The sequence below is a fragment of the Pelmatolapia mariae genome, linkage group LG9 (assembly GCF_036321145.2).
Source record: "Pelmatolapia mariae isolate MD_Pm_ZW linkage group LG9, Pm_UMD_F_2, whole genome shotgun sequence".
Classification (NCBI taxonomy): domain Eukaryota; kingdom Metazoa; phylum Chordata; class Actinopteri; order Cichliformes; family Cichlidae; genus Pelmatolapia; species Pelmatolapia mariae.
This window is the reverse complement of record NC_086235.1, coordinates 8,073,601-8,095,547: the sequence shown is the minus strand read 5'-3', so window position 1 is coordinate 8,095,547 and position 21,947 is coordinate 8,073,601. Positions and strand designations below refer to the sequence as shown.

The 21,947-nt window shown below is 39.6% G+C and overlaps 1 protein-coding gene across 2 annotated transcripts in view; it reads right to left on the bottom strand.

Annotated features, from left to right (window-relative positions):
- Positions 1 to 6,414: 6,414 nt before the first annotated feature.
- The window catches only part of LOC134634039 (vasoactive intestinal polypeptide receptor 2-like), a 48,000-nt gene continuing 32,467 nt past the window's right edge, over positions 6,415 to 21,947 (bottom strand). Inside the window, exons 5-14 of one of the 2 annotated variants that reach the window (XM_063483071.1) lie at positions 20,891 to 20,988; positions 17,300 to 17,438; positions 15,882 to 16,032; positions 14,063 to 14,123; positions 13,762 to 13,831; positions 10,405 to 10,496; positions 9,798 to 9,936; positions 9,064 to 9,105; positions 8,882 to 8,972; positions 6,415 to 7,544 (exon numbers count right to left, since the gene is read on the bottom strand). In XM_063483071.1, the coding sequence (XP_063339141.1) occupies positions 7,492 to 7,544; positions 8,882 to 8,972; positions 9,064 to 9,105; positions 9,798 to 9,936; positions 10,405 to 10,496; positions 13,762 to 13,831; positions 14,063 to 14,123; positions 15,882 to 16,032; positions 17,300 to 17,438; positions 20,891 to 20,988 (936 nt within the window). In that variant the 3' untranslated portion in view covers positions 6,415 to 7,491. Of the gene's footprint in view, positions 7,545 to 8,444; positions 8,973 to 9,063; positions 9,106 to 9,797; positions 9,937 to 10,404; positions 10,497 to 13,761; positions 13,832 to 14,062; positions 14,124 to 15,881; positions 16,033 to 17,299; positions 17,439 to 20,890; positions 20,989 to 21,947 lie in introns of those variants that run through there. The other variant, XM_063483070.1, reaches the window with a different exon arrangement.

The window sequence follows — 21,947 nt, the reverse complement described above, 5'->3', positions numbered from 1 at the left end:
AAGTAATGAAAATAAAAAGTGTTCTCAGATCAAGTCTGTTCTCTGTGGCATGGTTTTTAAATAGTTTTTACAGTGTGAGTAAATGAAAGGAGGATGTCGAAGCAGCTTCGCCTTTACATAAGCTGCTAATTGGAGCCATACATTATCCCTGTGACAGTCCAGTTTTGTGGTGGTAAAAACTCTGAAAATATCTAAAGATTTTTTAAGGCAGTCCTTCTACATAATCCTCTAACTCTGTGTGCTAATCCAGGCTTTCCCAAACTTAGGAATGTCTTAGGAATGTCTTTAATCACAACTGAGTATGAATTCTGCTTGTGTGAAGTCTTCTGGTAGCTTGCTTGTCACTGATGTGCTTTATTCTCTTTTAAAACTTTACCGCTTTGGTTTTTGCCCTTATCACCGTTCCTCTTCTCCGCTTTTTTTCTTTCCCTCTTTCTTTCTCCCTTTTCTTTTCCCCAGTCAAGTCTGTCCCGTATTCAGCAAATGAAAATAAAATAAACAATAAAAGCAAAGGTGAATCAAATAGACCAATACGGCAAGGCTGGGACGGTAAATTTGGTAAAGTAAATCATTTGGTAAAGTAAATCCGTTGGGCATCTTTCTTCGCCTTTAGACAACAATTCTGATGGCAAAAGAACCAAACGGGACAGGCAAAAAAAAAAAAACTTTACCGCTTTATATTTTGTTTGGAAAAACATATGTAAACATACACTGAAATGTGCATATCATATCAGGCAAAAACAGAGTCTTTACAATTCTAATGACCTTGAAAGTCAACATTTTTTATGACCATCTTATTTCTTCAACAAAGCCTGAAGTCTCATAGGCGTCTTACTCACCATTTCTTTAAGCAGTCTTCAGGAATATTTCTCCAGAAAACTCTTCTTTGGATGTTGTTGCCTTTTCTTGCATCCTCTGTCAAGATGATCTCACACTGCTTCAACATTTCAGAGGTCTGGGTTCTGGGGAGGCCAATCCATGACTGATAATATTCCAATATAATATAATATATTCCTTCCACCACCTGACAATGGTCTCAGTTGAAGGCAGCGGCACTCCATGTGCGCTGTACAAATTCATAACAGATGAGTTTGGGTTTTTGGGTTGTTGTTTTTTTTAATTCCCACCTATGCTTCTATTGTTAATATCTCGAAAACAACAGGAATTATGCAGGTTCAATATGACCAAAACTCCAGACTCACAGTAAAACATCATGCAAGTGTTACACCAGTGTCAAGTTCAGGAAAGTTTCTTCATGGTTTTTAGACTGATTACAAATCAAACCTAAAGCTATGCCAGCTTCTAGCTTTGCTTGACAGTGTGTAGAACAAACCTGATGACACAAACTCCCAGAAAATGTAAATGTCCAGCAAAAGTTTCAGTGCTGTGATCGAAAAACGAAGCTGACTTAGGCCAAACACAGCTGTGTGGTTAGCACAGTAAACACAGCAGTTCTTTCTCTGTACAGTTTACTTCATGCATTGATTTATTGTGAGCAACACTAGATGATAACAGAGTTATCATTACAGTTAACAGTCTCATTATTTTACTTTCCTTAGTTGTAACATGTGATCACAATTATTGTCTGCATCAGTGTTTCACAGAAAGCATGATCAAGATGTAGTGATAGCCAAATTAGCCAGCAGATGTCACTGTGGAGATGGGTTTCAGGTGGTTTTGAAGCCACCTGTAACCAAACCAAGAGTTGCCAGGTGTGCCTCATTAGGAGGGCGGGCAGGAAAGGAGTCACCTTCTGAAAGAAGTAAATTAAACATAAACACATGGAAAGTTTAGAGAGTCAAAGAAAGAAAAATATGCCAGCAAAAGAGGACTGGGGAACTGGGAAACTCTGCACGCCACACGGGGATATGTCGAATTTTCAGCTTATAGCTTATTAGGAATCATCCTCTTGGCACATAAATGCTATTCTCTGTCTCTCAAACTGAATTATCGCTGCATTTTTATGGATTCAGCTAAAGAAATGGGAACAAAGTATAATTAGTAACCTAGTAACCATGAGCCTAAAGATACAATTCAGAAATGGTTCTTTGTGTACTCATCCTTTGAGTTAGATGCCTTTTTATACTTCAGTCAGTCATAGATCAGGTACAGGGAGTGGACTGAAAATGAGGGAAAAAGCAGCCAGTGTCCATTTCCAGCTGGTGCAGAGCGCAACATATCACACGTATTCCTGCTGCCCTTCACTGCTTTCAGTGAAACTGAGAGACCACTTTAAAATCCTGTTATTGTCAGCTCTGCATTGGGGTGGGGAACTCCAGGCCTCAAGGGCCGGCGTCCTGCAGCTTTTAGAGCTGTCCCTGATCCAACACAGCTGATTAAATTACTTCATTAACCTGTCTTGAAGTTTTCCAGAAGCCTGGTAATGAACTACTCATTTGATTCAGGTGTGTTGACCCAGGGTGAAATGTAAAACCTGCAGGACACCGGCCCTTAAGGCCTGGAGTTCCCCAGGGTGGGGATGTAAGCAGGGGCTGCTTACATGGACAGGACCCTGCTTACATCAGACCTTCTGAGCAGGCCTCTCTCATCCTCTAAGTATGGTCTCCCAGCTGTTTCTCACTCTGACTTTAAAACCAGAGGCAATCCTATTTTTGAGGTTGTTGAGTGAATTCACTCAAACAACCTCTAAAACCTGTACAACCCATAAAAACAACCTATAAAAACTCAGCCAGGCTGATGTTTGATAGGTTAGCTTTCCCTTAATCTTCTTCCCTTTAATTTGGACCATAGATTGCATCTATTTGCATGTATCGAAGTGTGTTTGTTAGAATGATTATGTGTCTGTAACTTATCTTTAATGTGTGGCTTTTATTCAAATTGAGATGCACTTTGTAACTCTGTCTTTTAAAAGGCGCCGTAAAGACCTCATGAAAGCCTGGAAAAATGTTGCTCAAGACCACTTTAGCAAAATTACAAGAAAGTTTGACTTTTTAGAAGTAAAATATAAAGAAAAGGGGAGTGACTCACCATCTTTATAAAACCCAGCAATTAATTTTTGACCACTGTCAGGACATGAGTCTGTGACCTCTGCGTTAACCACCATTAATGCAGTCTACATGACTCGTTCTGCACTGTCGAGGGGACATCCTGCCTTTTCTATTGATGACAGATTTGTGGGGGCTGAGCTAATAGAGCTAACATTGATTTAGTAGGATTTCAGAAATGCACAGTTACTTTTATTTCTTTGTAGTGGGCAGCAGGACACATTTTCAGATTTTGAGCCGTATTTCGGGAAGCAGGAGGCAGGATGAGGCAGGAGGGATTTTACTTCAAACCGTGGAAGGGGAGTCAGTCTTATTGCTGTCAGGGGATGAGGTGGAGGAAGGCCAGACATCAGAGCAGGAAGTTGAAAGCTCAGAGGAAGACATATCAGCTTTTGAGGAACCACACAAACACACACACAGACACACACACAAAGCTGCCAATGAAAGATGATTCCAGGCTGGTGTCCTGTATTGCGGTCAAAACCAAATCCTAGAGCTTCAGAGCCCGAGCTTATGTAATGCTTCTTATCCAAGATGGACTTTGGGCATCGTCACTTTGCCCGTACTCAGGCTCCTCAAAGCCGGCATGTCCTCCACTGAACTTTCACCTTCTTGCTCTCATGTCTGGCCCCTCCTCATCATCTCTCGACAGCTCGAGTTTTGACTTCACTTCCAAATTCTGAGTAAAATCCTCTCTGTCTCACTCAGCCATCTAATCATTTTTATGAGACAGAAGATGACCCAGCAAGTTTCTTTGGGAAAAAAAAATCTGAATATGAAAACAATGTTTTTCTGTGTCTCGGGACATAAAAGATCTTTTCCCTGAGTATGATTTTTTTCCGTTTTTGTGCTTTTTAACATTTAATAATACAGTAATTTAATTCAATGTATTTTTCTTTTTTTTTAAATTTACAAATAACATCTTGCACCTGAAGTACCTTCAGTGACCACCAGGGGACGGCAGCTCACATAATCACTAGTTTAAACAATTGCTCAAATTATTCCTCAGCAACTATTCGGCTTGTAGATTTATTGTTTGCATAATTGTTTTCGGAAAGATTGTTTAGTATTAATTCTTAAATTATTTTTCTTCCCTAATTCTGTTTAGATTCTTCTATTACCTGTATATCTTTGGGTTTTATATTGTCAATTGAAATTCCAATAGTTACCAGCATCACGGTCTCTCTGTGGTCATGTTGGCAACTTGAGCTCCAAGGTGGATGCTTTTTGATTTAAACCCTTTAAACATTTCTTATTTCCTCCTCATGTCCTAGTTTGTGTATGTGTCTGTATTTGTATCACCACACAACTGATTCGAGGTTCACGTCTTCAGCTTGACTGCAGGTAAGATGAGAGGAACAGTGACTGGGGGATGAAAAGCAGGCAGCACAGATGGAAAAGCAGATGGGAGTTTCTCAAGGGAACAAAAAGAAAAGTTCATGCGAAGAGAAGGGGCTCCTTTTATCCTTGTATCTTAAATTAAGTTTTAGCCCTGTAGAGCGAGCACATTCCCCCTGCTTTCAACCAGCAGTCCCCAAACAGCTGTTTAAAGGTTCAGGTTGAGACTTTGGTGAGGATAAAGTTAGGGAGGGCACGGCTGCGTAGTTACTGCAGAGCATATCAGTGAGGGTCCTCACATGTGAGGATGTGTGATATCTCACATGACATGACACGTGTTCAAAGTTAGGCAGGGCTGAGCTGTAATAATCTTTCGTAATTAAGATTTATTTGATGACTTGGCACAAAATCAGGAATAAAAAAAGAATATTGTGCTTTTACTCTATTTCATTTGTTGCTAAGATCTTTTATCTTCCATTCCTTCTACACAAAGATGCAGAGACCGATGATGGTGCTGGGCGATGCCCTTCAACAGCCAAGCCCACATCCTGGTATGTCCTCCACACTCTTGAGACTGTGCCATCCTGGACGAGTTGGACTGTCTGTGCAATGTCAATGAGCTGCAGCTACCGTCTCCTGTTACTAATACTAACAACAGTAGCAAAAAAGGAAAACTAGAGACGTATCAGTCTGGAGGGATAAGGAGAGAGCAATAGTCTGTGGTCACTGCCTGTGTTGGGTCTAAACTCAGACCCCGCTGTATCCAGGACTTATTCCCATGAAAGAAAAACAAGGCAACAGCGATCGATCGTTTTTACTTGCGCAAGGGAGGCCTTTGGTCAAGAACCAGCTCTTGGAGCTCACGCTCCTAACCTGTCTCCAGCCCAAAGTCCTTCAAAGAGCAGCTTCCCTCGCAGCTATTTATTGACAAACTGTTACAGTTCACACAATAGTTTACAACACGTACCTCCCCTCTTAACCCCCCTTGGTTACAAAGACGAGGCACTGTATGTATATATGTGTGTGTGTGTGTGTGTGTGTGTGTGTGTGTGTGTGTGTGTGTGTGTGTGTGTGTGTGTGTGTGTGTGTGTGTGTGTGAGAGAGACCTCCTGCTGGGCAGGAAGCTTACATCAAACAGACCTTCCAGATAGGATGTGTCTGTAATCAAACCTACAGCCCCTCACCCAAAAACTCAAGAATCTGGGGAGGGGGACTGTGGAATTGCTTTCATCCCACAGTTAAACAATGTAGAAATGGATGGTAAGCATAAAAATGACAAACATTTAACAATTCACTCTAACAGCCTGCTAAATCATTTTCTTTTTGGGGGGTTTGGCTGTTGTCCTGTTGCATCTGTTGTTACTTTCACTTTCACCAAAACAGCTGAATTGGCTTTGCAGTGGTTTATGTTTCCTAAGTGAACAGACTGATATCCCTGAGGTTTAACTGACTTTGTTTATGCCATAATTATTGAGTGTTCCTTTATTTATTAATTTTTTTGGAGCTGTATTTTTTTTAAGGCTTTGCATGAGACATCTGAACCTACCAGTCACATTTCCCAGTTATCAGTTTCACTTCCTTTGACTCTGTCCGGCTCATAATTGCGTAACTCCATTCTGCTCAAATGCGTCACAATCTAAAGTAAATACAGGAAAAGTAAAGAGCGGCAACAATAACACAGTTTGGTTTTTCTCTGTTAACTAGTGAAGCAATATACCCTCACTGACCTCTGACCTCTGACCTCACAGGTCTGATGCGAACTGATGCCTTTATCTGTGCCCACTGGAAACATAAACATAAGATGAGAACTGAGAAAATATCTGCAAATATGGAAGAAAAAACATTTAAAAGGATTCAGTTTGTGTGATTGAACAAACAGAGCTTCATTTCCATGATAAAAAAGCTTTTATGGATTAAACATATGGAATCACAGGTTTACAGTTGTGATCAAAAGCTTATAAATTTAACAACGATGGGTCTTTCTCTACATTTTACAATCAGCCAGCGATATACTCTCCACTGTATAAAAAATAAAGAGAAATAATACAAAACAGTCTATGTACAAGGCAAGCATGGTTTTTGGCTTTAATTCAAATCAAATCCATTTTATTTGTGCAGTGCCAAATCCCAACAGTCACCTCAAGGCGCTGATAAAACTCGTTTGGATGAGAACATTCTGTGTCTGGGAAACTGAACACTGATCACCCTTAAAGTGAAGTATCTGTATTCTAATTTTATCTCAAATTGAATGCTATCACGTAAAAGTAAATGGAGTTCCTGAAAAACCGATAAATTTTAATAGGTGTGGTAGGCCTTATTAAATTAAATGTAAAATAACAATGATACATGATAGACTTTCAGGAAAAAACTGAACTCCAAGAGGATCATAGTGAAATTACTGATGATAACATGCTGTTCAGACAGCTTTTTTTGTTGAGCCCTGAATTTGGTACCAATTTAAACATACAGTGTTATCAAATGCATTCAAAACATGGAAAAATGAAGAGTCACAAGAGCTACAGTTACCCAGGAAACACCAATGATATCTTGCCAGTCAAAACAGAGGGGTGTACTGCAAAGTGAAATTACAGCAATAGATCAGAAGGCTGCAGTATGTTGAGCTTAAAGTGTGGAGTATCGTGAAGGTGATAACTTACCCTGCTCCTAACACTAATAATAGCCCCTTCTTAGTACCTGATTAAACCTCCTGTGCTTTCTTTTAAGGTTTAGGACCATATTAACATGATAGCATCACATAGTCACTCCAGTTTTGTGGGCTGCACATCCACTACCAATTTCCTGTTCCACTACATCCCAAAGGTTCTCTACTGCATTGATATCTGGTGACTGTGGAGCCGATTTGAGTACAGTGACCTCATTGTCATGTTCAAGAATCCAGTTTGAGATGATCCTGCTGGAAGCAGCGATCAGAAAATGGGTACACCGTGGTCATGAAGGGATGTGCTCACCAGCCTGAACCGATCTAAGAAAGGATGGATCCATCCTTTCATGTTTATACCAAATTCTGTCCCTACCATCCAAATGTGGCAGCAGAAATCGAGACTCATCAGATCAGGCAACATTTTTCCAATCTTCTGTTGTCCACGTTTGGTGAACCAGTGTGAAATATAGCCTCAGTTTCCTGCTCTTAGCTGACAGGAGTGTCATCGGGTATGGTCTTCTTCTGCTGCAGTAGCCCATCTGCACCAAAAACAGACAGATGTTGACATTGTTTCCACATACAGTAGTGGTCTCTGCTTCCCCATGTCAATATAATCAGCTTAGTGTCTGAATCAATTAGCTCAGTGGGGCTCCAAAGTGAGAGGTCGGGGATTTGAGCTGCCGTTATTTGGTTTTACATTTTTTTCAGCTTTGTTTTCCTTAAAAAAAAAAAACATAAATTGATTTTTAAACAAAAACTTTCCCTTGCATATTTCCTGAATCTTTTCTTGGACAATGAGTCTTAACTTACAATATTAATGAGCTGAACAGCCTGTGAGATGACCGAACTGAAAAGCAGAAATAAATATGCTTACCTATAAGCATATTTGCAACATAATATGCAACATCTACTACATCACAGTAGCAACCAACAGAGCTGAAAAATGAAGCCAATGTTCATGTGCCAAAAACTGCAGTTCCTCTAATGATCACTTGAAGCTGGCTCCAAATCCCTATAGCCTGCCATGCGAAAATGCCCAACTTCACGGCACATATAAGCATGTTTACAGCCTGATATGAACAACACGTTTGGTCTCTATAATTAATTTCTTCCTTCATATCAACTGTACAACTGTAGATAACTCAGCCATGTAAATATAGGTACAGCTTTTTTATTATGAGGTGGACACACTCTTTTTTTACTTAGCACTAATCAGCAGGTATGGATGAACCTTATTAACCAAACATACTCTGCATATCAGTTAAAAAAAGAAAAGCTTATATGAAAGGAAGAACTAGATCAGCCCTATAAAACTAAACATAAAATATGAATATTTCTGTACACATCTACCTTCAGGTATATAAACTGTATGGCTAATTTCTCCAATATGGATTTAGCATTTTTATGTAAGTTTTAATTTGTGCATTAACTATTTGAAAACTATTTTTTAAAAGTCAGTTAGTCATTCTTGGATGTGGAGAATAATTATAAAAATTAATTTGTTGTTCTGGAAACATTATAGGAGGCACTGTTTCATCCGTTATGTGTTTAAAAATGTCAAATATCACTGTGAAATCTCACGGCGATGTGGAAAAAAAATATATATATATCTCCGGGAGGTTTGACGGTCCAATACGAAGTCTTTCACTTCAAAAAACGTTTGCAAGCCACAAGTTCAGTCCCTGCAGCATCAGGCGATATGTGTATAAAAGCGAGGTTATGTATAATTCCTCCACACTGACCGAACACGAGCGCCCGTTCTCAAAGTCTTTAACAAAACAGGCTATTTGTGTCGCAGATCACAGCCCGGTGATCTCAGTCTGCAGGATGGACTGGGCTCGGGAGTTTCTAGAACACTGGGTCGAGCTTTCTGTACCATTTTGGTTCACGCTGTGGAGCCTGAAGTCCTGTCCCACGCAGCGCTTTACAGAAAAACACTTCCATGTCCTCCTCAGCTCACTCTGAACCTTTATGTGCAAAAAGTAGAATTATATTAAATATGTTATATATTAAAAAATCGTGTAAATTATGTTACGAAGAACACATGCATAGGCTCACCTCACTGTTGAGGAAACAGTAGAGAACCGCTACAATTAGACCCTAAAAGGAAACAAATACCACCATAACAGATCAGTGCAAACGTGTCAGAAACAAGGCTATATTAATACTAAAGGACGCTGCCTTTAAGTGTCACCACCTATCCTGAGCATCCTCATCTGTCACACCAACCCACTGCATGTCCTCATTCACTACATTCATGAATCTCCTCCATTGTCTTCCTCTTTTCTTTCTGCTGGTGCCTTTAGAGGCAGTGAGAGAGAAAGGAAGGCAGAAGTGTGGAGGCAACTTTAAATGATTGGTTTGTTGGGACAGCACAAGAAATGAGCACATCAGAGTGACAGCTCAGGCTGAGTGTTTGGGGACAAAGTTAGAGAGGCAAGGTTGAGAACAGATGGTGGATATGTTGGACAGAAGGAAAAGAGGAAGACCGCAGAGAAGAGTGAAGGATGTGGGGAAAGAATGGAGACTGTCTGCAGACACAGAGCCAGACATTAAACTAGGACACAGTATATGAGCTAAAAAAAAGAACATGCAATGTTTATTTTTCTTGCTACAGCTCCCAATCATACATGACTATCTTGTAAGGGTCAAAATTCTTGATGTGGTTCTCTCCACTGCTGGGTCTTAACTTGATGACATTTTTATCTTCCACTACAGTCATTTTCCTACCAGAGCAAAAAAGGCAAATCATTTTATTTAGGAATTTTATGTTTTTAAATGTCTTATAGTACCTGGAATGATCCGAGGCCGAGATCGAAGAAGATCTTCACTTGCTTCACGTTTTCATTTTCCGGTTCCATCAGGTAGAAAAACACCACGTAATACACCCCAAACAGAGGGATCAGCAGGAGTGTGGACTTAGCCAGGCGCCTGATAAAAACACATAATACACACTCACTCAATGCACACAATACATTTAGACTAAAACTTATCTGCGAGACCATCAGTGGGAAATCTCTTTCTTTCACTTTTTCTCAACAGTGCAGAAAATTTTTTTTATTCAGGATATTAAAAACGAGAGTTACTATGAGGAAAAAACCTTAAAATTCATTCTAGTCTTGAGGAATGGCTATTATTTGTTTTGTAAAGAAAGAATAATCAAAATAATTTGTTTCCAGATTGAGAAGCAGAAACAGGCAGGAAGATTGATACTAAGATGTCCAAGTTTAAACACAGTTAGCTGATAATATGATAACGGTTCCTGTCTAATGTGTCGAGGAAATTTGATATGACTGCTGCTTTCGTCACCACATTATCAGGAAGCCCTCTTAAATGTATATAAATCTAATCAGCGAGAGCTCGGAGGTAAAAATATGACTCCTCAGTTCCTTGACGTACTTGTATTGGCATTGATCGTTTCCGCCGACATCACAGCTGCGCAGTTTCTGCACCAGGATGCGGATGATGCTGATGAACAGGATGAAATTGATCTTGTAGAGAAACACGGCAGAAAGAAAGAGGAGTCATATTAGCGAAAAGTGACTTCTTTAAGAGTAGAAAGGTTAGGAACTAATTTCTATGAAATTTGTCTGTCCAGGAGCAAAGAGTCCAAAAACTGACTGTACAGTTGTGTTTCTGAACTCCATCCATCCATCCATCCATCCATCTTCTCACATTTATCCAGGGCTGTCTGGATAAGTTTGCCTAGGCAGAGAAACGCAGACCTTCCTCCACCCAGCTATCTGCTCCAGCTCATCTTGAGGAACACCAAAGCATTCCAAGGCCAACTGGGAGGCATAATCTCCCCCAGCATGTCCTGGGTCTACTTCAGGCCCTCCTCACTCAGGAGGTCATAATCTTAATTATCCCCACGCCACCTCCATTTAATGTGGAGGAGTAGCAGTTCTAATCTGTCCCTCTAAATAACTGAATTCCTCACCCTGTCACTTTAGGTCACCACAGCTGAAGGCAGGGATGTAGAACGACCAGTAAATTGACATCTTCACTTTTAAGCTCAGCTCTCTCTTTACCACAACGGACCAGTATAGTGTTCACATCACTGCAGACATGGCCCCAGTCCATCTGTCAGTCTTCTGCTCCCCTCACATGTGAACAAGACCCGAGTGACGAGATACTCCACTGTAACGCTCAACAACCCTTCATACAGTCCTCTTCACACTTGGTGGTTTATTGCTGGGGACCTGAGTAAGTGAAATGTGATGTACTTGCATTTATAGAGTGATTTACTAACCACTCAAAGCTCTTTAGAGTGCAAATTTTAAGGCCTTTATGTATCTCACATCCATGGCCATTTTAGCATCAGCGCTTTAACCTTTGATGCATGTCTTTGAACTACGAGAGGAAGCCCCAGTACCGAACACAGGCAAAAGAAGAACATCTAAACTCTACACACAAAGGCCTTAGCTGGGTTTTAATTCATTTTGAAGAGCAGTTCTCATATGTTGATAAAAATCAGCTGCCTTCTTCACTATGAGTGTAAGTGGAGGGGCTCACACCCACATACAGGTGTGTTTATGTGACATATATGATGATTTCTGTGAGCATCATAAACCAAATACTTTTATAAATACTTAAAAATACTTTTTCAAGAATAAGAAACCAGCCAACCAGGTTATAAAAACTGAGAGGTGCTGAAATGACACCAAGTGCAGCTAATAGCTGTGCTTAGCTGGATCATTAGCCACAGTGGGACCACAGGGAGTGGGAAGTAGGCTCAGGATCATGTTACTCAGATGATCTAAAACTAACAAAGGTGTATTTTTTGTATATGCATTCCCCTAATTTTAAGTGTATTTTCTCTGGTTTTCTGTGTTCAGTGACTTCCATCGCTCATTCGTACTGTTTGAACAAGCAGTTCACGAGAAAGCTACGCTCCAAAACCTGCCCAGTCATGTTTTAAACCAACATACACAAACACACATTCAGAGAGCATGTCCTTACAGATGACTGCGTTTTCAGAACAATAACTTTATAACTGCCTGCATTTCATATATTTAGAGTTCATCTATAAATTGTAGTTATAACCAAATATAAATGGAAACTTGATGGCACAAAGCACACATTAGAGCACACGTTATTGCAAAATGTTCAACATTCAAATCGTACAACTTAAATAGAGCTTAGCAAAAACAAGCAGTAAGCAGTTCGCTCACAACGGATCAAGCAGAACTTCACTGTTGCAACAAGTAAAAATAGTAAAAATAGAAAAGTTCAGCATGACAGCTTGCTCTGATGGATTATCTGCTGGCTCGCATGTTTTGAAATCGACTGCTGACTGATTGAATTTTATCTAAAACTTATCTGTTTGCAGATGTTTCCTCAATGACTGAGCAGCCTTTATACATTTTTTTATGAATGTCTGTATCAGAGGATATAATTGTGTCTGGGATTTCCAGTGTAAATAAAGAGATCCCCCATCTGAGGCCAAGTCTCACGGAAAATCCAAAAATAGCGATAAAATATGTCATACTGTAATTTTTTAGTGTGCTGCGTATGGAAATGAATGTTGCTGGAGTAGCTTTGCAACTCTGAAATTAATGGATTTCAATGGGAAGGATGATTTATGCCTGCACTGTTTGTTTGTTTTAGACCACTCTGGCTGTGACAAAGAGAAAAAAATGCCGCTTTTGTCATAATCATAATATTTTAACCCAATCTGTGATCTTTTACTAAACCTCATCAACTAGTTTTGATGCTTAAACTTTTCTCCTGGAAACCCAACATCAAACAGTATGTTAAAAAGAAACATTATTTGTGAGTACTTTAGCAAACTCCATTACCATAATAAAAACTACAGTACAAAGTGCTCTGGTTCAGTCCATGAGTTGAAGTATAACCATCTATGTGTCTTAAAGCTTCAAAATGAAAAGGACTCATTGTGCAGATTGACTCTGGTATGGTTTATAAAGATGTGAATGCTATAGTCATTCGTTATTTGTATATAACATCTTCCCTTGTAGAACACGATTAAAAATGGAAAAGTACTGAGTATTGCTGCTGACAGAAAACAGATCAGCAGCAATACTTTTGTAGTTTTTAAATGATGCTCAGTTGTATCAAGTGAGTGAAGCTAACATCCCTGACATCATTACACCACCAGCAACAGCCTGTACCTTGGATAAAAAGCAGGATCCATGTTTTCATGTCGTTAATGCCAAATCCTGCCATCTGAATGTTGCATGGCATGTTTCCATTTAGCATCAGTTGAACAGGAGTACCTAAACGATGTGTCCAGTAAGTGTGTGACTCTAAAAACCAATGAGTGGCTGTGCAGGCTCTGTAATAATGTATCATTTTTAATATGGTGAATATTTATTTGTAAAATTAAAGTAATGATCCAATGTTCAATATTTTAGTAGAAGAAAGCAAAATAACATGAGAAAAGGAGAACAAAGACAAAGCAGGTGAAAAAGAAAATTGCAGATTAATGACTAAAAACAACAACAACAACAAAAAAAACAGACGAAACACAGACTTGACCTATTAATTGAGACTGTGTTATACCCACTGGTGGGGCATAATGGACTGTGTGTACAATCATCCTGACCACAGATCCACTCACTTTTACTCAGGTCAATTCTTTATATTATTTATAACTAATAAGAATTGTGTGTCGTAAACTTCTGTCTCCTGCAGTCCAGGATGCCGAAAAAACATTTAAGAAGTGCTTTTTTAATTCATGAAAAAACTCTGTCTCTTTTGATGTATACAAGATTATCCTGGGACAAAACTCACAATGATAGATGCCATGATGGGCCAGTTGATCACTCTGTTTGGTACGGGGTCGTTGTTCATCTCCCAACACCTGGAAGCGAGTAAATAAGTCAGTGAGATTTATAATATTTCCTGACCTAGAGATGGTTAAATGAAATCAAAGATGCACTATTTTGATATAAGCTTCAACCAATGCAACTGCATGCACGTGGTGGAAATTAAGGATAAGCATAATGTGTCCCCTGCAAGTTTGTAATGTTTGATTTTTGCACTGACTTTGACATAGTTTGTGAAAACAATGTTTAAACACTTGCAGACTCACCCCGTGTCCTCCATGTATATCCTACAAATGATCCATGCCACGATGAACACAAGAGGGATTCCTGAGAACCAGAGAGTAGAGAGGAAGGTAGATATGGAGGAGAAGAGGATCTGTTTAGGTTCTCTATCTGGCAGGCACAGAACATCCTCGCAAAGTGCCACAAAGGAAATATGACGTCTACACACACATTAAACATCTGGGGCTGAACGGTGATGCATTGGGGAGGAACTGTTGGTAAAGTGGAGATGGATAGTGGAAGGAAGGTGTCAGAAGGCAGCAGCTGAGACAGAACGGAAGAGAGCGAACGCAGAGGCCAGGAGAGTGTTTACTGCCCAGACTTTCCCTGAATACACCAGCTCACTTCAGACGCACTGTCTGCTGGTTGTCTGAGTGCTGGCACTGTGTTTTGCAGAGGTTCACACTAAAGGGGTGCTTCAATGGGGCTGTCTATGAAATTTCAAAATTTATTAATATAATTGATTTTTTTTTAAACTGCAGGGTTAATAGCATACTAACTGCAACCAGGGAACATAGAATGAATTGTTGTTTTCATAAACTTTTCTGGTCTTCCTGACCTCTTGGAGCCTCACTCATACAGAGCTGAATTCTCTGCAGGGATTTTCTTAAGGGCTCGATCTGCTTTGCATCAACACCTCCTGTGAGAAATTTAAAATCACCGTTTAACCTAGCATGAATCCCAGAGAGCACAGTGATGTATTGCTGACCTATATGTGCTGTGTGGGTAGTGGCAGACATTACGTAGCAGAGAAGTGTGTTTGCTCATTGTGAAGAGGTCATTTGTACGTTGTTTAGCACTGACTTGCCAACGGCTAAGCTTGGGCAGGTCAGCTAGTCTCATTTTATGTGCACATAAAGGTTAAAAGGAACAATTAGGCTAGTTACTGTACATTAAGTAGATTGCTTAACAAAAGCCATCCGTGTCAAAAACATATTAAAACATAAGGTTAATCTTCAAAGGTTTCAGGGGTTCATTTTAGCCCAGGATTAATTCAATCGAGTGGTAATGATGGAACAAATTTCACAACTCAATTCATCTCTAGAGAGAGAGACTGCGCTTTGTTTGGAAATACTTCAGATTTTGGCCAGCAGATGGTAAATGTGAAAAAAAAATGATGGGACAAAAGATTATGAGCAACCACAACCTGACTGAAACGCTGCGGGAGGACGTTAAGAGAACTGTGAATAAACAAATGCCTGCAAATCTCAATGAGCCGAAGTAATATTTTAAAGAAGAGTGCCAGAATTTCTCCACAACAATGTAAGAGACTGATAAAGCCATTCAAAAAGGTATTACTTCAAGGTATTGCTGATAAAGAAGGTTTTAAAAGTCACTGAATCATGGGACGTAATTAGTTTTTCACTGGATTGCATACCCATGTGAAACTTTGTAAGAAAGAAAAAGTTCCAAGTAGCTCAGCTCCCTGATGGTTTGACCACTTTGTTAGTTGAGTGATGTTAATGGACTGTTTCTACTTTACTGCACTCATGTCAGATAACTCTAAACTTTCTTTCTCTTCGCAGAAACCAAACTAAGTCAACATTACAAGTGCTCTAAACTTTCACCAGGAGACTGAGGTTTCCATTATTATTAGTTTTTTAAAATCATCTTTAGACTGTCTTACATTGTCTTTGGTTTCTATTCGGTTTTAATAAAGTGTTTTTAATGCATGACCGTCAGATGTGTCAGTGGGTTTTAACTTGGTGATAGGAACATTATCATTGGTAACACATAAGACCAGGCCAATAAGACTGTAAAGACAACATAAAGTTACGGTGCTCTCATTGTGGTTCAACCTACCCCAGCCGATGAGCATGTAGATGGAGAGGCGGAAGGAGTAGGTGGGGAGGACGAGCAGCAGCGTGTGAAGGTAAAGACCTTCAACCAGCAGCCAGAAGAAGTTAGCTAAGATGAAGTACTGGAAGAAGATCAGGCTGGCCTTACAGCCCACCTACACACACACACACACACACACACACACACACACACACACACACACACACACACACACACACACACACACAAACAGCAACATGCTTTGTTACATCCACTCTATAGTTTTCATAGTAAAGTTCTGTATGTAATGTTATGATTTGACCACAAAGAAATGCATTTTCACAAAGAATTAGAAGAATCACAGACTTCATTGTGAACCTTGATGACTGGCATTAGTGTGACTGTTTTTACACTGCGAAAAGATTTCTCAAATGTTTTGTGTAAATGTGCAGTTGAGCCAGTGTATTAAAAAATCTGCGCTTGTTTCCCATGAATTTACTCATTTACTTTTCTCAGAACTGAAAGACATTTGTTTTTAACCGCTCCATGAATGGTGATCCACATGGTAGAACATTCAAAGCTGGAGAACTATTGCTCAAGACCACTTTATAAATTACAAGTCTGGCTTTTTGGAAGAAGAAATGAGTGATGTCTTTTGCACAGGACTGTATATCCAACCCATGACTCCTGGATTAACAGTGCTAGAAATGCAAATTTGAAAACTCTCTTCAGCATGTGTGGACATGTTGGAAAAAACGCAGATATAGAGGTAAACTTTGCAAGCCACCCACAGTTTTCTAAAATAAAGCTGCTTCTTTATGTGAATGGTTTCCAATGCTTCACTCTGAGGTCATTTATAGCCATCTGCCTAAGGACCCTCAGTACCGTGCAAAAGATTTAGATACTTTAGATTCTTATCCATCACACACACAAAAAAACAACATCAGGAAGGCGTCTAACTGGTTCCAAATTCATGCTGCTGCATGACAAAGAGTCCAAACATTTAGCCAGAGTCATAAAAAACCAAACATTCAGTTCAGCTACAAGAGTCCTGCAACAGATGGCCTCATAAAGTGCTCATCTCCAAGATGCTTGGAAGAACCCAGAAAGTTTTCTTTTTTTTTTTTTTTTTTTTTTTTTTTTTTAACCTGTCCCGTTTGGTTCTTTTGCCATCAGAATTATTGTCTAAAGGCGAAGAAAGATGCCCAACGGATTTACTTTACCAAATGGACCATCCCAGCCTTGCCGTAATGGTCCATTTGATTCAACTTTTTAGAAAGAAAGTTTTCTAAAGGTGAACGTTGGTATCACCAATGCAGACTCCTCCTTTTTGTACTTTAATTAAGGTTTATCGAAAGGTTTTTGTGATGTCCCTACATATAGTAAATGTGTTTAACGGTAAAGTAAAAAATGTGTGTGTGTTTTCATGCGTGAAAGGCTACCAGCGAGGGTTGTCGGCTGCAGTCTGTGGTTTCACCATACGAGAAGAGCAGGGTGTCTTTGACGAGCACTGCGACGGCGCGCAGGATGAACGACACGAACAAGTTCAGATGGATGTAGTTCCTCATGCAGTGGAGTCTCCTGTAAACACGCACACACACGCAAACATAGAGAAGTGTGTTTATACAGAGTGTCTGGGTGTGAATTGACTGAAGGATGCGGTATCTAAACATGTTGATAGCGGCCGAGTGAGCAGCTGGAGTCGATCCAGACTGAGCTTCGCACATCTCTACAAACTGTTATCATGCTCCGTATGTTCGGAAGCAAGTGTTAAGAGTATATAAATAAAAATATGTTATATAACCCGATTCTGAATACATCATTTGTTCAAATTATCTTGACTTTTCAGGAAATTTGCACAACAACACTGATAACTTTGCCTTCAGCGCTGGACCCTGGCTGACTCTAAACCTCAAGTTTTTTTCAGGATTTCCGCACTTTAGAAGAACAAAAATGATTCATTCAACATATGTGAGAAGACTGAAGAGGTCGGAGCCTTGACCCCAAACTCTGATTGCAGTCTGCTGGTGTAGTAAATGTGAGTTTTCTAACAGAAACGTGCTCTCCAAACCCTGTATTTGTGGTGGTCAGCCAATATGGTGGCCTCAAAGACAGAAGAGCTTAAAAAAGTTTGTTTTCTTTAAAAAGATGACCCGAGGGGCTGCACGAGGGCCCAGCATAAGACTACGAATCATGCAAAGTCACTCTGGTAGAGTTTAAGAATAGAAATATGGAGCTATGATGTAAAAATGGAAGACAAAATCATTTTTACGTTCATCGCCATCTTTTTATGTTTAAAAAGAGAGCGAGAGAGTTATGCAGACTTTTCAGGGTTATTGTATTAATAGAAAAAGTGTGAGGCACCTTTGTTAGTCCTTCATAAGAGGCCTCATTTACATATAAGAGATGTTTATTTTAGGTTGTTCCACCACCACCCCTGTGGATGTTTCCAGCAGTGTCCTTGTTAAGCTCAAAAGCATCGCCCTTGCCTTTATTATTTTTATTTTGTCTTTTAGGTAAGTAAGAACATTTAAATCCATCCATGTGCATACAACATTATAAATCATGACATCCAAAGGCAACAATTTGTAGAAGTTTAGTTCTAGTTATAGTTAAGGCTGGGTCGGGTGACCATGAATTATCTCTTAGTTATGCTGCCACAGGCTCAGGCAGCTGTGGGACTTTCCACGAAGCAGAGACAACTTCTCCTCTCTCCACTCTTCCACACAGCATGTCCTTAGATGCCACCACTGCGTTTGTGTTCTCTGTCCTCCCTGTGCCTCTCCAACCTGTTCGCTTGTTCCAACAAGTCTGTCCAACACATGTTTTCTTCCTGAGGCGGAGAATAAAAGCCCTTCTAATGCATCCTTTGACCACCAAGAGATGCATCCAATACTATCAGTTGCTTCTTAGCTTTAGCTTTTTTTTCTATTTCCATTTTGCTTTATTCAAGTTTAGTTGTGTTTTGTGTGCTTTTGCAGCATTTTTTTATTTGCTGGTGTCCATTTGACCTCTCAGGGCCACTGTACTAAGAGGTAAAAATACTTTTTTGCAGGGTTTCTGTGATGGAACATGTTCACTCAAATCCTAATAAGTAGTAAATGCCCTGATGGAGTTAGTTTCACCATCAGGACAAGCAAGGCAATCAATGCTTGTCCAGTGAAATCTAAAAATAGACATTGATTAAAATCAAATTGGACTTAAGTTTGACTAAAGTATCTTAAAGTAGGATTGATCTGCTTTACTGTGCTTGAATCATATACTGATGGTCAAATTAATGGGCGTGTTTGTGTCCTGTCAACAGCGGCTGCAGCTGGGCAAACTGAGAGGACAGCTGCTTTTTCTGGTTGTTTGAACATGCATATTGGGGATTATCGTCTCGTCTTTGATGGGAGAGCAGCACACTAGACAAGTCGTCTGCGGTTCTACTTTCAGTGTTCTAGGATCAGATAGGATCTGTGCTTTAGGTGGAAAAAGAGCTCATGTTAGCAAGTAATTATCAGAATAATCATGTGTAAAGTAAAAGAGTTACAGTTTTTGTAGTTACAGAAGATGTTTTTTAGCAGTAGCTTTTTAATAGCTGTATTATTAAATATTTAATATTATTACATATTTATATAAGAATACTTAAACTGAGCTCATCTTAAACATCTGCAGCAGAAGCATTTTACTTTTGAATTTTGGACAATAATACAGTTTTGTGTGTGGTGAGGTGCTTTCATAGTTTTTATTTCTACTTTTACTGCATCAGACGAACACTGTTGGGGAGTAACGGAATACATGTACCGCCGTTACGTATTTAGAATACAAAATATGAGTAACTGTATTCCGTTACAGTTACCATTTAAAAAGGTGGTATTCAGAATACACTTACTTTGTTGAAATAAATGGATTACACGGCGGTACTTCCCACTTTCATATTGTCGCGGGTCAGGACTGTTTGGGTTTGTTTGACAGCTATGTTCTGTTGTTCCAGGCTTCCATGGTTACAGGGTGACGCTCTCTCTCTCTGCGTGTTTCCTGGGTGAGAGAGCGCTTTTTTGTTGTTGTTGTGCTAAGATAAAAGGCAGAATGCTACAGGTATAGCTCTAAAGAATGTAGCCTCATGGGCAGTGTAGTCCGTGCTGCAGCGAGAATGGACTGCCATACCCGTTATGTGTCTGTGAGCGAGGGAGGGAGAGAAAGGAAAAGTCCGAGCTGTCACGGAGCAAAAACGGGAGCTGGAAGCATGTAAATATAATAATAACCACTGCAGCCAAGAAGAGTGCCTGACGAGCCCATTTGTAAGTAAGCTATTAAGACTCGACTGTACGCTGTGTTTGTGTTTTCCTCCAGAAAAAAATAAGTTCCGTTGGAGCAGCCTTTCAGCGCCTCTCTCTGTCTCCCGCAAGCAAAGTTGACCCAGACAACAAAGTAAAGCTAGTTTTCGGCTACCAGCCCGACACGGAACTCACCGTATTAACCAGAGGTCCCTTTACTACGTTTCAGAGCCGCGGACCTTCAGTAACAGTAATAAATCACAGCAATAGTACATTCACGTAGTTTGTAGTTGTAAACAGCATGATAATATATTAAGTAATTCAAAGTATTCAGAATACGTTACCCTCATTGAGTAACGTAACGGAATACGTTACAGAATACATTTTGGGGCATGTATTCAGTATTCTGTAATGGAATACATTTTAAAAGTAACCTTCCCAACACTGCAGACAAAACTCTACGCAGCTCAATATTTGCACTTCCTGAATGTCTGTGACTCCACAGCTTCCTTTATGCTTCTCTTTCCTCCACTTTCCCATTCATCAAACAAGTGGTGACAGTGCTGTGGTCTCTGAACATGTGCTTTTTGGATGATTTCTCCCTGTTATGGGGATTTTTCCCCCCCACTGTAACTATGTGGTCATTAACGTTCTGTCAGTGTTGTGTGTCTTTATAGTATAAAGTGCCTTGAGATGACTTGTAATTTTGGTGACCATGAATTAAACTGAAATCTTAGTGCTTCTGTGAGCTGTGGTCAGTGAGTGTGTTTTTACCTGAACAAGCAGATGATGATGGTGCTGGTTAGCAGAGTGATGATTGACAGGCTGTGGCCCAGATTGGACAGAATCTGCACCGCCTTGTAGAAGACCAGCTGCAGACACACACAAAACAGAATTATTATTATTTTCCTGCTTATCGAATCATAAATAATGGAGCCGCTGTCACATCGATTGTGAAGCACAGCTGGGTCCCCATCCTGAGTGTACACTATGCATCATAATGTAACAGTGGATCCTGTGAGCACCTCAAATGTTCATGTAAATGATACATTTTAATGACATTGTTTGGCTTTAATGGCTGCTGAGTAAAATGAATTGAAATAAATATATCTGTAAAGGATCTAATTAGACTCAAACTAGACTTCTTATTCTTCTGTCAGGAAAATTGACCGCAAGTGGCGCTGCTGTATGATTCTTTATTTACTCTCCATAAAAAGAAAAACCTTTAAATTTGATTTGTTTATTTATTCAAATTCCAACCTGAGAAAATAAACACGCATAGCCAATAGGAAACAAGCATTCTCAGACACCTGAGGAACAATTTCATCACCTTGAAAAACCCACAAATTTTTGCCTCAAACCTTTTATATGTTCAGAGGAGTAAAAACTGAAGATATAAGACACTCTCCTGGAGAGGACCACAGGATTCCTTTTTTTAATGCATGACATACATATTTACTTTAATTATTCCTCTCTACAATCATGTGACAGCCTTACTCTAAAGTTGAAATCCTGATAGGTATCGAGGTTTATTCCTGTGCTGCGATCTTTATGGATTTATCGGTGTGATCTCAACATTTCACTGAAAAAGAGCGTTTCAATAGATTTTTTATGTTTCTGCTGGTTTAAATGTATTCCTTCCTATTTTTTATTAGGTGTTTGCATTTAATCCCGTGCCATTTCACCCTTCAAGTCCACGATTATTTATTTTGCCAATTAAAATATTTGTATAAAAGTACATTTATGAACTACAAAAAATTGGGGTGACATCTTCGTGCATGCATTTTTAAATTCAAGCAGTCTAAACACCAAAAAGGCATCTTCTGGATGG